This window comes from Oncorhynchus clarkii, chromosome 13 (assembly GCF_045791955.1).
Source record: "Oncorhynchus clarkii lewisi isolate Uvic-CL-2024 chromosome 13, UVic_Ocla_1.0, whole genome shotgun sequence".
Taxonomy (NCBI): Eukaryota; Metazoa; Chordata; class Actinopteri; order Salmoniformes; family Salmonidae; genus Oncorhynchus; species Oncorhynchus clarkii.
The window spans coordinates 62,655,634-62,670,935 of NC_092159.1; the positions used below are offsets into that span (position 1 = coordinate 62,655,634).

Genomic DNA, 15,302 nt, shown 5'->3' on the forward strand with positions numbered 1-15,302 from the left:
GAAAACAAGCCACGCCTTCTTCCACCCAGTTGTCAAAACATAAAACAGACAGCTACAGGAGTGGGAGTCAACCCTAAAGAAGTTTGGGAGTCAAACAAGAACAATAGGTTCTTCTTCAAGCGTTTGGAGAGCATCTTGGCGAACAGCCATGGAAGCGCAGCTAAAGAAGGAGCTGGGAACATCCATGCTGAAGTCAACTGGCCATTCTGGAGGAGGTTGTATCAGCCAGGGACAGAGCTTTGACACTGACCACGGGAGAGTGTTTGTCAAGATCAACCACAAGAGTCAGGTTCTTCATTTACTTCATACTGCATGCCTTTACATTGACATATGAAGTCACTCAAAATAGATTAGCACTGTAAAATAGTAGCCTAATAAGGATCATTTGTTAGAAATATCAAACCATATTTTGTTGCAGGCTATTTGGCTACACGCTATCAAATGAATTACAGTAGTCAGCACTCTGAGAGCAAAGGATTAGGATTCACAATGGAGCCATCCAGTCATGTGATGGTTGAAATCAGAGCGCTGTTGTTGTGCACAGAGCTGGAGGGTTTTATGTGATGGGCTGTCCTAATCCTGACCGCTGAAAAGTCATGAACTGCCTTCTCTGAAGGCTGCTAGACTACTTCCATGGTAGGTGTAGTCCCGTGGAGGCTGCTAGACTACTTCCATGGTAGAGGTGTAGTCCCGTGGAGGCTGCTAGACTACTTCCATGGTAGGTGTAGTCCCGTGGAGGCTGCTAGACTACTTCCATGGTAGAGGTGTAGTCCCGTGGAGGCTGCTAGACTACTTCCATGGTAGGTGTAGTCCCGTGGAGGCTGCTAGACTACTTCCATGGTAGAGGTGTAGTCCCGTGGAGGCTGCTAGACTACTTCCATGGTAGGTGTAGTCCCGTGGAGGCTGCTAGACTACTTCCATGGTAGAGGTGTAGTCCCGTGGAGGCTGCTAGACTACTTCCATGGTAGGTGTAGTCCCGTGGAGGCTGCTAGACTACTTCCATGGTACGTGTAGTCCCGTGGAGGCTGCTGAAGGGAGGACAGCTCATAATAATGGCCGGAATGGAGTTAATGGAACGGCATCAAATGTATATACCATGCGTTTGATACCATTCCATTCACTCCATTCCAGTCATTAAACTCCATTTCAGCCATTATTATGAGCCATCCTCCCCCCAGCAGCCTCCACTGGTGTCATCACTTTGTCTGTACAATACATTTCATCACAAAGGTATGGTGTAATTCCTTGGTCAATGTCACGATGACCATCACATGTCTTATCCTCGTCCCCCAGGCGAAGCGTATGTTTGATGGGGAGTTGGCTAGCTTGGAAGCCATCGTCATGACAGACACAGTGAAGGTCCCCAAGCCTGTCAAGGTGATAGAGCTGGATACAGGAGGGGCTGTGTTCGTCATGGAACATGTTGACATGAGGGGTCTCAGCAGGTAAGAGGATCTCCTCATACACTGTTTAATACACGTCTTTGACCTTTCTTTCCTTCTTCTTCTTCTGCTTCTTCATCTTCTTCCTTTATCTTCTTCTTCTTTCTTTATCTTCTTCTTCTTTCTTTATCTTCTTCTTCTTCTTCTTCTTCATCTTCTTCCTTTATCTTCTCCTGCCTGTTCTTCTTCTTCTTTATCTTCTTCTTCTTTCTTTATCTTCTCCTTCCTGTTCTTCTTCTTCTTCCTTTATCTTCTTCTTCTTTCTTTATCTTCTCCTTCCTGTTCTTCTTCTTCTTCCTTTATCTTCTTCTCCTTCCTGTTCTTCATCTTCTTCCTTTATCTTCTTCTTCTTTCTTTATCTTCTTCTTCCTTTATCTTCATCTTCTTCCTGTTCTTCTTCTTCCTGTTGTTCATCTTCTTCCTGTTCTTCTTCTTCATCTTCTTCCTTTATCTTCATCTTCTTTCTTAATATTCTTCTTCTTCCTTTATCTTATTCTTCCTTTATCTTCTTCTTCTTCTTCTTCATCTTCTTCCTGTTGTTCATCTTCTTCTTCTTCTTCTTCTTCATCTTCTTCCTTTATCTTCTTCTCCTTCCTGTTCTTCTTCTTCCTGTTGTTCTTCTTCTGTATGTATTAGTAAAGTATTATTGTTATGTCAGACTTTATTGTGATGATTGAGTGTGTTAATGATTGTCCGATTGATTCCCCCAGGCACTCTAAGCAGCTGGGAGAGCGTCTGGCTGACCTGCACCTACACAACCAGAGACGCAGGGACAGACAGAACAAGGAACAGCAGACAGTTGGTAACTCACCTAGTCCATTGATTGATTGATTGATTGATTTTGGGGTAAAACAATTCATACAGTTTAAAACAAATTAGAAGTGTAACTTTCTCACATATACAACATCAGACTACTGCATGCCTTCACTCACCACTCTACTAAATGGATATGGAAAAAGGAGCTGATGTTCCTGTCATGTAAATGTAAACAGGAAAAGGAGCTGATGTTCCTGTCATTTAAATGTAAACAGGAAAAGGAGCTGATGTTCCTGTCATTTAAATGTAAACAGGAAAAGGAGCTGATGTTCCTGTCATTTAAATGTAAACAGGAAAAGGAGCTGATGTTCCTGTCATTTAAATGTAAACAGGAAAAGGACCTGATGTTCCTGTCATTTAAATGTAAACAGGAAAAGGAGCTGATGTTCCTGTCATTTAAATGTAAACAGGAAAAGGAGCTGATGTTCCTGTCATTTAAATGTAAACAGGAAAAGGAGCTGATGTTCCTGTCATTTAAATGTAATTAGGAAAAGGAGCTGATGTTCCTGTCATTTAAATGTAAACAGGAAAAGGACCTAATGTTCCTGTCATTTAAATGTAAACAGGAAAAGGAGCTGATGTTCCTGTCATTTAAATGTAAACAGGAAAAGGAGTTGATGTTCCTGTCATTTAAATGTAAACAGGAAAAGGAGCTGATGTTCCTGTCATTTAAATGTACACAGGAAAAGGAGCTGATGTTGCTGTCATTTAAATGTACACAGGAAAAGGAGCTGATGTTCCTGTCATTGACCAGTTTGGGTTCCAGGTTCCCACTTGCTGTGGATACCTCCCTCAGGTGAGCTACTATGCAACAGATCGTCTGATATTGGGAGACACAACTAGATTTCCACCTTTCCCCACTAGTGAATACGAGACTGGAATATGTGGTAACGTGGGATTTAAACTGTATGCTATAAATCTAAATAAAGATAGTTCCACACTCTATATACAGCTCCAAGTCTGGTTAAACCATCAATGTCTCTGTGCCTTCACCATGGGATTTAAAGACCAACTGGATGAGAAAAATGTCATTAAAAATAGGCAGGTTATCAGAGTTCCACTTTCTAACCTCTCTTAGTCTCTCTCTCTCTCTCTCATCAGGAGAATGAGTGGCAGAGTGACTGGGTAACATTCTACTCTCAGCACAGACTACAGCACCAACTCAACATGGTGGAGAAGTCTTATGGAGACAGAGAGGCCAGGGAACTATGGTCCCAGCTACAGGTAACTATGTAGCTAGGTAACTACAGGGAACTATGGTCCCAGCTACAGGTAACTATGTAACTAGGTAACTACAGGGAACTATGGTCCCAGCTACAGGTAATAATATAACTAGGTAACTACAGGTAACTATAGTACAAGCTACAGGTAACAATATAACTAGGTAACTACAGGTAACTATAGTACAAGCTACATGTAACAATAACACAGACAACAGCACCAGCTCCATAAGGTTCTATACTATCTCCAATTCCAAACCAAGCCCTTACTCCTATGCCTTATGTACTTTTTCAGATCTGAGAGGACTTCATGGGTGATTGATCTTCTGTCTGATATATCCTCTCCTTAGCTGAAAATCCCTCAGCTATTTACCGACATGGAGGTGTTCCCCTCCCTGCTTCACGGGGACCTGTGGGGGGGAAACGTAGCAGAGTGTCCCGACGGCCCTGTCATTTTCGACCCCGCCTCCTTCTATGGCCACGCTGAGTACGAGCTGGGCATCGCCGGGATGTTCGGAGGGTTCAGCGACTCCTTCTACTCTGGGTACCACAACAAGATCCCCAAGGCCCCGGGGTTTGAGACGAGGAATCAGCTGTATCAACTGTTCCACTATCTGAACCACTGGAATCACTTTGGTGGAGGATACAGAGGGTCCTCGCTGAGGATCATGAAGGATCTGGTCAAATACTGACCACTGATCATATATGTACAGTAGCATGATGTACAACTACACTACCCATAATGCTCTGTAAAACATAGACACACCAATGACACTGACCAGCTTGAATGACCTCACACAGTCTTTCATCCAGAAGGGAACAAATCATTTTTGGGTCATAATATTAGGTATTTCGAAATGCAAGAAACAAGAAATATATGATCCTATGGTATAGAAGAGAGATTCCACAAAAACCATTCCATATTCCTCTTTATCTTGAAATGCTTGAAGAATAAAAAAAATGTTTGAGCTAACATTCCACAGCTGTTTGAAAGCAGAAGTGATTTTAATGCTCTAGTGTGAGACTAAACATAGAGTATTGCACATCCATTTGCTTAAATAAACATAACAGCAAGCAAGGTTGTGATCTGTTTGAGTTGTAACAGTTAGCTTTGTTAAAAGCTGTGTTAACACTAAGAATGCAATGCTAAATAAAGTACTGTACTTCCTGTTTCGTGACCAATATACACTACGGTTTGAATACCTCAATAAGGACAATGACCTAATAAAGGGCAGTATACACTGAGTTTACAAAACATTAAGAACACCTTCCTAATATTGAGTTGCGCCCCCCTTTTTGCCCCCAGGACAGCCTCAATTCGCCAGGCCACGGACTCTACAAGGTGTCAAATGTGTTCCACAGGGATACTGACTGATGTTGACTCCAATGCTTCCCACAGTTGTGTCCAGTTGGCTGTCCTTTGGGTGGTGGACCATTCTTGATACATTCTTGGAAAACCCAGCAGCGATGCAGTTCTTGACACAAACCGGTGCACCTGATACCTACTACCATACCAGGCACTTAAATTTGTCTTGCTCGTTCACCCTCTGAATGGCAACAGATACACAATCCATGTCTCAGTTGTCTCAAAGGCTTAAAAATTATATTGTTTAACCTGTCTCCTCTCCTTCATCTACACTGATTGAAGTGAATTTAACAGGTGACATCAATAAGGGATCATAGCTTTCACCTGGATTCACCTGGTCAGTCTATGTCATGGAAAGAGCAGGTGTTGTTAATGTTTTGTAGACTCAGTGTATTTTTATTTCTATTTTCATAATATACATGAGGTGAGATAATATTTCCACCTCTGAATAAGTCTGACGCGTGAACCTCTTTGGTGTGGCGCGTCCCTCATTAACGAAACGCTTTTTTGTCCCCAATCGCATAACGTACTGTAGGGTGTAGCAACGTGCAAACTTCACAACAGATAACAGACCTCGGCCACTGTGTGATCATCATTATCTGAAGTTATAATAATACATTTTCCGGACAGAATTTTCACAACTACAGGTATGCATTCATATGCCTACGATAACCAAATGTATGAGTTGTGTGTGTTCACTGATCACTCAAATGCTGTTTGATTTCTGTTGCAACATGCCAACCAACAGCACTAGCTAGTTAGCTAGCATCATTGGCTAGTATCGGCATGAATAGAACGCAAATCATTGACACACCCATGCTAGAAGTCACACCTTTCTCATCTAGCTATCAAAACTTCAAGGCAAGCTAGCTACACTTGCTAGCTATTATGTTGACGTGTGTTTTAAGCATTGGACAGTAGACATGCATATAACCAAGTGCATGAAATGTACCGGTAATCTAGGCATCTATAATGGCCCAGACCGACATGGATTCCGGGGAGGATGGAGGCGGCGGCGGGGAGCCCGAGGTGATCGCTAAAACCAGTGTCTTGGGAGGTTTTACCGAGAGCACTGAGATTCGAGCCCTGATCTCCAGCCTACCAGTGGTTCACGAGAACATCGTGACACTGGAGTCAGCCATCGAGAGGTTCCTCGGTGAGATTCATACTCTACATGTTTAGTCTGTTGTTGTTGTGGCCAAACTGATCCAGTCTTGCATGGAACAGTCTGTGGGCTTTAGGCCTAAATGCGTGTACCATCTACAGACATCAGTTTTAATATATTCATAACTTAGACATACCACAATCATAAGCAGGGAAAGAAAAGTCAACAACTTTATGTTGACCAGTTCTTTTTTTTCTACAGTGATAATGGACCGTTATCAGGAGCAGCCCCATCTTCTGGATCCACATCTGGGTAACAACACTACACACACACAGCACATCACATGCTATTCTGCTTTAGTGAAACATGGGCTTGTTAGGATTGCATGATGATGACAGTGTTTCTTTCCTGTGACCACAGAGTGGATGTTGAACCTGCTGTTGGAGCTCATCAGGAGTGAGCAGTCTCCTCCTCTACTGGTACACCTGGGCTTCAAATTCCTCTACATCATCTCCAAGGTAACTACAGGCATATGGATTCATCTACATCATCTCCAAGGTAACTACAGGCATATGGATTCATCTACATCATCTCTAAGGTAACTACAGACAGATGGATTCCTCTACATCATCTCCAAGGTAACTACAGGCAGATGGATTCCTCTACATCATCTCCAAGGTAACTACAGGCAGATGGATTCCTCTACATCACATATGTCAGAGTCAAGGCCCGCGGGCCACATCCGGCCCGCAAGAAGGTTTTTTACGGCCCCTGGGATGATCTTGATTTATTATTAGAACCGGCCCGCAGCAAGCCGGCAGCCCGCAGATCTTTTACACGCACCAATACTACATTTCCCACAATGCAAAGGTGACGCACCGAGCAGTAGGCTGCTTCATTTCAATATTTATTGGCACAGCAGTCGTCAGCATCACAGTAAAATTAACTTTCAGATACCCATCAAAAATGGCAAAACGGAAGGTGGATACTGAGAACCGGGGGTTTCAAACAAGGTGGGAGTCGGAGTATATGTTCACGAAGGTAGCTGGAAAACCTGTGTGTCTTCTGTGTGGAGAAAGTGTGGCGGTACTGAAAGAGTATAATCTGAGACGACATTATGAAACGAAACACGCGGACAAAAACAAGAATATGGACATGGAACAAAGGCTACAAAAGGCAGAGGAATTAAAACGAGGCCTCAAATCTCGACAGGCTCTGTTCAAAAAAGCCAAATCACAAGGCCAGGCTGCTGTCAAGGCCAGTTTTATTTTGGCAGAAGAGATCGCTAAATCAGCCCGGCCATTTACGGAGGGGGATTTCATCAAAAACTGCATGATTAAAGTTTGTGACGAAGTTTGCCCAGAAAAAAGGCAACTCTTTTTAAATGTGAGTCTGAGCAGAAACACCATTGCCGAGAGAGTAGACCAGTTGTCCATCAATCTAAAAGAGCAGCTTGTGAAAAAGGGAAAAGATTTTATTGCATATTCCTTGGCTGTGGATGAGAGCACCGACATTTCTGACATTGCCCAGTTGTCAATTTTCATCCGCGGAGTGGACTCCAACCTAAGCGTGACAGAGGAGTTTTTGGCTTTACGTCCTATGCATGGCACAACTACGGGGCATGATTTGTATGAAGAGGTGTCAAGATGTGTAAATGAGATGGAGCTGCCTTGGGAAAAACTCGTGGGTTTGACAACCGACGGAGCACCTGCGATGTGTGGACACAGGAGCGGACTGGTGGCGAAGATACGGGAAAAGATGCAAGAGGAAAACGCGACAGGTGAGCTGACAGCTTATCATTGTATCATACACCAGGAAGCGTTGTGCGGTAAAGCCTTGAAAATGGAGCATGTAATGAGCATCATCACGCGCACAGTTAACTTTATCAGAGCCAAAGGTTTGAATCACCGCCAGTTCAAGGCATTTCTGACGGAGTTAGAAACGGAGCATGGTGATTTGCCTTATCACACAGAGGTGCGATGGCTAAGCCAGGGAAAGGTGCTTCAAAGATGTTTCGAGCTTCGTGAGGAGATTTGTCTGTTCTTGGACAGCAAAGGGAAAGACACAACACAACTCCGAGACGAAATGTTTCTGTGTGAAATGGCTTTTCTGTGTGACATTACGAGTCATCTGAATGCAATAAACTTGCAGCTGCAGGGTCGGGATCGTGTCATCTCTGATATGTACAGTACAGTGAAGGCATTTAAAACCAAACTGACTCTGTGGGAGACGCAGATGCGGAAAGAAAATTTGAGCCACTTTCCCAGCTGCCAGACCATGAAAGAGAAGCTCTCTACCAGTGCGTTCCCGAGCACACAGTTGGCTGATAAAATAGGTATGCTTGCCGCTGACTTTCGACGCCGATTTGCTGACTTTGAAGCACAAAAAAGCAGGTTGGAACTGCTCGGTAACCCATTTGCTGTTGACGTGGAAAGCTCACCACCAAACCTCCAAATGGAGTTGATTGACCTCCAATGCAATGATGCACTGAGGGCAAAATATGCGGCAGTGGGTGCTGCAGAGTTCGCCCGTTTCCTCCCCGGCACAATGCCCCAGCTGCGCATCCAGGCTGCTCAAACGTTGTCTATGTTTGGCAGCACATACCTGTGTGAACAACTGTTTTCTTTGATGAACCTGAACAAAACATCACACAGAAGTCGACTTACTGCTGAACACCTCCACTCAATTCTGAGGATTTCTTCAGCTCAGAGCCTTACCCCGAACATTGATGAACTTGTGGAAAAGATGGGACACCACCAAGTATCACCCTCAACCTCAAACAAGTGAACATTACTGTGCAATCACATATTTAGAGTTTTTACTCAGTTCAAGTTTAAAAGTTAAAATTTAATATTTGTTTTCACTGCATGTTACTTCTCCTTAAACAAAGTGTTGTTTTTGATTAATAGATTTTTGCACTTTATTTTTTTGTATTTCAATCCAATTATATTTTAAAAATATTTCAGTTGAGTGGATGATAGAAAATTGCTATTATTGTTTTTTCTTTGAAGTAAATTTAGCCCACTTTTGCTAAAATAGAAAATATAGTCTACTGATGGTGCCTTGAATACCGGTTTCTTTCATTTAATGTTCATGTTATGGGGATATTTATATAAAGGAAATTTGTCTTTTGTGTCTGTTGAAAATTAAAGATTACTGACAGAGCCATAAGAAAATATTGCTTTATTTATCTGATCATATTGTAATATATTTGTTAGGTTTTCAGTAGGTTCAATTAGGTTCACTAGACTATATGCGTCATTTAAAAATTTTTCAATGAACATTCGAACAGTCCGGCCCTCGTCTTGTAGCTGATTTTTTTATTTGGCCCTCCGTCCATTTGACTTTGACACCCCTGCTCTACATCATCTTCAAGGTAACTACAGGCATATGGATTCCTCTACATCATCTCCAAGGTAACTACAGACAGATTGATTCATCTACATCATCTCCAAGGTAACTACAGACAGACAGATTAATCTCCAAGGTAACTACAGACAGATGGATTCATCTACATCTCCAAGGTAACTACAGACAGACAGATTAATCTCCAAGGTAACTACAGACAGATGGATTCATCTACATCATCTCCAAGGTAACTACAGACAGACGGATTCATCTCCAAGGTAACTACAGACAGATGGATTCATCTACATCTCCAAGGTAACTACAGACAGATGGATTCATCTCCAAGGTAACAACAGACAGACAGATTCATCTCCAAGGTAACTACAGACAGATGGATTCATCTCCAAGGTAACTACAGACAGATGGATTAATCTCCAAGGTAACTACAGAAAGACGGATTCATCTCCAAGGTAACTACAGACAGATGGATTCATCTCCAAGGTAACTGCAGACAGATGGATTCATCTACATCTCCAAGGTAACTGCAGACAGATGGATTCATCTACATCTCCAAGGTAACTGCAGACAGGTGGATTCATCTACATCTCCAAGGTAACTGCAGACAGGTGGATTCATCTACATCTCCAAGGTAACTGCAGACAGGTGGATTCATCTACATCTCCAAGGTAACTGCAGACAGGCGGATTCATCTACATCTCCAAGGTAACTGCAGACAGGTGGATTCATCTACATCTCCAAGGTAACTGCAGACAGGTGGATTCATCTACATCTCCAAGGTAACTGCAGACAGGCGGATTCATCTACATCTCCAAGGTAACTACAGACAGGCGGATTCATCTACATCTCCAAGGTAACTACAGACAGATGGATTTATCTACATCTCCAATGTAACTACAGACAGATGGATTCATCTCCAAGGTAACTACAGACAGATGGATTCATCTACATCTCCAAGGTAACTACAGACAGACAGATTAATCTCCAAGGTAACTACAGACAGACAGATTCATCTCCAAGGTAACTACAGACAGACAGATTCATCTCCAAGGTAACTACAGACAGATGGATTAATCTCCAAGGTAACTACAGACAGATGGATTTATCTCCAAGGTAACTACAGACAGCCGGATTCATCTACATCTCTCCAAGGTAACTACAGACAGATGGATTTATCTCCAAGGTAACTACAGACAGATGGATTCATCTACATCATCACACAGATAGTAAGAGTTCAGTTTGTGAAGCCCAGCGTTCTGATGTGTGTGTTGATTCAGTGGTGTCTTACCCTATGGCCTCTGGCTACAGTTAGAAGTGTGGTGGTATCTCAGCTTTCTCAGCCTGAGCAGTTGGGACAGACTCCTCTAACTCAGGTGTTTTTGTTTCGGCTAGGTGAGAGGGTATAAGATCTTCATGCAGCTCTTCCCCCATGAGGTGGCTGATGTCCAGCCAGTCCTGGACCTCCTGTGTCGACAGGACCCCAGAGACCCAGAGGTGAGCCTGAATTTCTTAGTTACGAGTCGTCAATAGAAGGTGGGCCTACCACGTCCTAGCCCAGTAGCTAATGTTAGACCCCCTGATTTCTCATGTTATAAGACCTCAATGGAAGGATAACTCTTTACTTGAAGGGTACCTTCATAAACTATACATTGATAAACATTACATTGCACATTCATAAGCAGAGTATCCATTGATTTTTACCCTCTTGTTGCTTTCTAGATTAGGCCTATAGGGATTCAACTGTTTACGTTCTAGATTAGACCTATAGGGATTCAACTGTTTACTTTCTAGATTAGGCCTATAGGGATTCAACTGTTTACTTTCTAGATTAGGCCTATAGGGATTCAACTGTTTACTGTCTAGATTAGGCCTATAGGGATTCAACTGTTTACTGTCTAGATTAGGCCTATAGGGATTCAACTGTTTACTTTCTAGATTAGGCCCATAGGGATTCAACTGTTTACTTTCTAGATTAGGCCCATAGGGATTCAACTGTTTACGTTCTAGATTAGGCCCATAGGGATTCAACTGTTTATGTTCTAGATTAGGCCCATAGGGATTTAATGGTTGACTTCGAAGTTGTTTAATGTATTATATGAAGTGACATGTTTGTCTGTGTTTTGTCCCTGTCTGTATCTTGTTATGGTTACAAATCAAATGTTATTTGTTACATGCTGCTTCGTTACCAACAGGTGTGGATTTACAGTGAAATGCTGATTTACAGGCCCTTCCCAACAATACAGAGAGAAAATAGAGAAATAAACGAAAAGTTAAACACGTAATAATAAATACACAATGAGTCAATGATAACATGGCTTTATACACGGAGTACCAGTACTGAGTCAATAATAACATGGCTTTATACACGGGGTACCAGTACTGAGTCAGTAATAACATGGCTTTATACACGGAGTACCAGTACTGAGTCAATAATAACATGGCTTTATACACAGGGTACCAGCACTGAGTCAATAATAACATGGCTTTATACGCGGGGTACCAGTACTGAGTCAATAATAACATGGCTTTATACACGGGTACCAGTACTGAGTCAATAATAACATGGCTTTATACACGGGGTACCAGTACTGAGTCAATAATAACATGGCTTTATACACGGGTACCAGTACTGAGTCAATAATAACATGGCTTTATACACGGGGTACCAGTACTGAGTCAGTAATAACATGGCTTTATACACGGGGTACCAGTACTGAGTCAATAATAACATGGCTTTATACACGGGGTACCAGTACTGAGTCAATAATAACATGGCTTTATACACGGGGTACCAGTACTGAGTCAATAATAACATGGCTTTATACACGGGGTACCAGTACTGAGTCAATAATAACATGGCTTTATACACGGGGTACCAGTACTGAGTCAATAATAACATGGCTTTATACACGGGGTACCAGTACTGAGTCAATAATAACATGGCTTTATACACGGGGTACCAGTACTGAGTCAATAATAACATGGCTTTATACACGGGGTACCAGTACTGAGTCAATAATAACATGGCTTTATACACGGGGTACCAGTACTGAGTCAATAATAACATGGCTTTATACACGGGGTACCAGTACTGAGTCAATAATAACATGGCTTTATACACGGGGTACCAGTACTGAGTCAATAATAACATGGCTTTATACACGGGGTACCAGTACTGAGTCAATAATAACATGGCTTTATACACAGGGTACCAGTACTGAGTCAGCTGTAGAACGTTTTGAGGGTCTGAGGACCCATGCCAAATCTTTTCAGCCTCCTGAGGGGGAAGAGGCGTTGTCGTGCCCTCTTCACGACTGTGTTGGTGTGTGTGGACCTATGATAGATCCTTAGTGATGTGGACACATGAGGGACTTGGAGCTCTTGACCCGCTCCAGTACAGCCAGGTCCATGTAAATGGGGGCGTGGCTCAGCCATCTATGTAAATGGGGGCGTGGCTCAGCCCTCCGTTTCCTGTAGTCCACAATCAGCTCCTTTGTCTTTCTGACGTTGAGGGAGAGGTTGTTGTCCTGGCACCACACTGCCAGGTCTCTGACCTCCCTATAGGCTTCCTCAACGTTGAGGGAGAGGTTGTTGTCCTGGCACCACACCGCCGGGTCTCTGACCTCCTCCCCTTTAGGCTGTTTCATCGTCGTCGGTGTTCAGGCCTACCACCGTTGTCTCGTCTGACAAACGTTAGTATGGTGTTGTCGTGCGTGGCCATGCAGTCGTGGGTGAACAAGGAGTACAGGAGGTATAGAAGTATGCACCCCTGAGGGGCCCCTGTGTTGAGGGTCAGCGTGGTGGATGTGTTGTTGCCTACTCTCACAGTTCAATACATTCAACTCAAGTGTTTCTCTCCTTGCCCCTTCCTGTCAGACCTGGGAGACCCACCACATGCTGCTGCTGTGGCTGTCCATGACCTGTCTGATATCCTTTGACCTCTAACCCTAACCCTCTCTTTCTGCCCCTTGTGTCAGACCTGGGAGACCCGCTACATGCTGCTGCTGTGGCTGTCTATGACCTGTCTGATACCCTTTGACCTCTAACCCTAACCCTCTCTTTCTGCCCCTTGTGTCAGACCTGGGAGACCCGCTACATGCTGCTGCTGTGGCTGTCCATGACCTGTCTGATACCCTTTGACCTCTCCCGTCTTGACGGTCACCTGACCTCTGACCCCAGCCAGACCAGAGAACCAATCATGGACCGCATCCTGGCTATCGCCAAGGTAACTAATTCTAGACTCTCCTGCCTTGGTCAGTGTTCAGTCGTGTCCTCCCAGATCCAGTCCCTGTATGATGTATTGAGTGTGTAACTAACCCCTGGTCTGTTGTTATTTCCAGTCCCTGTATGATGTATTGAGTGTGTAACTAACCCCTGGTCTGTTGTTATTTCCAGTCCCTGTATGATGTATTGAGTGTGTAACTAACCCCTGGTCTGTTGTTTTTTCCAGTCCTACCTGATGGTCACTGATAAGTCCAGGGATGCTGCTTCTGTGTTGGTATCAAAGTAAGTATTCAACTTTATTGTTTAAATAAAAAGGCAACAACATTTGTGATGCGTTTCATGTTTTACCCAGAAGAGGGCGTTCTTGTACTTGAAGATGAATAGGTTCATACCGAGGCGCCACACACACACACACACACAGAGCTTACTGAGTGGTCCTAGTGTGTTGTCATCTGTCTGTATTTACAGTTTACTGAGTGGTCCTAGTGTGTTGTCATCTGTCTGTGTTTACAGTTTACTGAGTGGTCCTAGCCTGTTGTCATCTAACTGTCTGTGTTTACTGTTTACTGAGTGGTCCTAGTGTGTTGTCATCTGTCTGTGTTTACAGTTTACTGAGTGGTCCTAGCCTGTTGTCATCTGTCTGTGTTTACAGTTTACTGAGTGGTCCTAGCCTGTTGTCATCTGTCTGTGTTTACAGTTTACTGAGTGGTCCTAGCCTGTTGTCATCTAACTGTCTGTGTTTACAGTTTACTGAGTGGTCCTAGTGTGTTGTCATCTAACTGTCTGTGTTTACAGTTTACTGAGTGGTCCTAGTGTGTTGTCATCTAACTGTCTGTTTACAGTTTACTGAGTCGTCCTAGTGTGTTGTCATCTAACTGTCTGTGTTTACAGTTTACTGAGTCGTCCTAGTGTGTTGTCATCTAACTGTCTGTGTTTACAGTTTACTGAGTGGTCCTAGTGTGTTGTCATCTAACTGTCTGTGTTTACTGAGTGGTCCTAGTGTGTTGTCATCTGTCTGTGTTTACTGTTTACTGAGGGGTCCTAGTCTGTTGTCATCTAACTGTCTGTGTGTGCAGGTTTGTGACACGTCCCGATGTGAAGCTGAAGCGACTAGGAGACTTCCTGGACTGGAGTCTGACCACCATCTCTCAGGCCAGTGACCAGACCATGGGAGGTACTGTAATCCTGGACGGGGCCCTGCAGTCTCTGGTATGACACACACACACACACACACACACAGTTTGTCTGTCCTCGAGTGTGTGTGTGGGTTGCAGTGACCAGGCCTAGTTTACAAGAGCCTACATGTACGGCTGCCATGTTTGTGGGAGATCAGAGCCTCTGTGGGTTTGGCAGGTTGGCAGGTGTTTAGTGCTGCACCTGTTGTCAGTGGTTTATGACTGAGGGAGGGAACGTGAAGACACGCCTCTGGTGGTAATTAGCTAGCCTGGTCACAGACCTGTTTTTAGGAACTGGTATCCCAGGTCCCCAGGGGTTGGCTATACAGCCCAAACAGATCTGGGATCAGTGTAGTAGTATATAGATATACTGTTGGTAGTCATTACTTTACCAGTGTAGTAGTAGTATATAGATATACTGTTAATAGTCATTACTTTACCAGTGTAGTAGTAGTATATAGATATACTGTTGGTAGTCATTACTTTACCAGTGTAGTAGTAGTATATAGATATTCTGCTGGTAGTCATTACTTTACCAGTGTAGTAGTAGTATATAGATATACTGCTGGTAGTCATTACTTTACCAGT

The 15,302-nt window shown here is 43.4% G+C and overlaps 2 protein-coding genes across 2 annotated transcripts in view; both read left to right on the top strand.

The window, feature by feature from the left end:
• Positions 1-24: 24 nt before the first annotated feature.
• LOC139365225 (ketosamine-3-kinase-like) lies at positions 25-4,280 on the top strand. The gene is made up of 6 exons (XM_071102724.1): positions 25-289; positions 1,294-1,445; positions 2,153-2,244; positions 2,981-3,054; positions 3,360-3,482; positions 3,829-4,280. Exons 1-6 carry the CDS (start codon positions 149-151, stop codon positions 4,168-4,170), a joined length of 924 nt encoding a protein of 307 aa, XP_070958825.1. The 5' UTR covers positions 25-148; the 3' UTR covers positions 4,171-4,280.
• A 436-nt stretch (positions 4,281-4,716) lies between these two features.
• Positions 4,717-15,302, top strand: part of LOC139365209 (tubulin folding cofactor D) — a 125,173-nt gene continuing 114,587 nt past the window's right edge. Inside the window, exons 1-8 of the mRNA XM_071102684.1 lie at positions 4,717-5,491; positions 5,808-6,000; positions 6,211-6,261; positions 6,370-6,467; positions 10,708-10,809; positions 13,394-13,540; positions 13,766-13,821; positions 14,616-14,748. Coding sequence (XP_070958785.1) covers positions 5,817-6,000; positions 6,211-6,261; positions 6,370-6,467; positions 10,708-10,809; positions 13,394-13,540; positions 13,766-13,821; positions 14,616-14,748 — 771 coding nt within the window. The 5' untranslated portion in view covers positions 4,717-5,491; positions 5,808-5,816. The remainder of the gene's footprint in view (positions 5,492-5,807; positions 6,001-6,210; positions 6,262-6,369; positions 6,468-10,707; positions 10,810-13,393; positions 13,541-13,765; positions 13,822-14,615; positions 14,749-15,302) is intronic.

Coding starts and splice junctions, on each gene's coding strand:
- LOC139365225 (XM_071102724.1), top strand. CDS start 149: ATGGAAGCGCAGCTAAAGAAGGAGCTGGGAACATCCATGCTGAAGTCA. Junction 1,446..2,152: donor GACATGAGGGGTCTCAGCAG/GTAAGAGGATCT, acceptor TGATTCCCCCAG/GCACTCTAAGCAGCTGGGAG. Junction 2,245..2,980: donor CAAGGAACAGCAGACAGTTG/GTAACTCACCTA, acceptor AAATGTACACAG/GAAAAGGAGCTGATGTTCCT.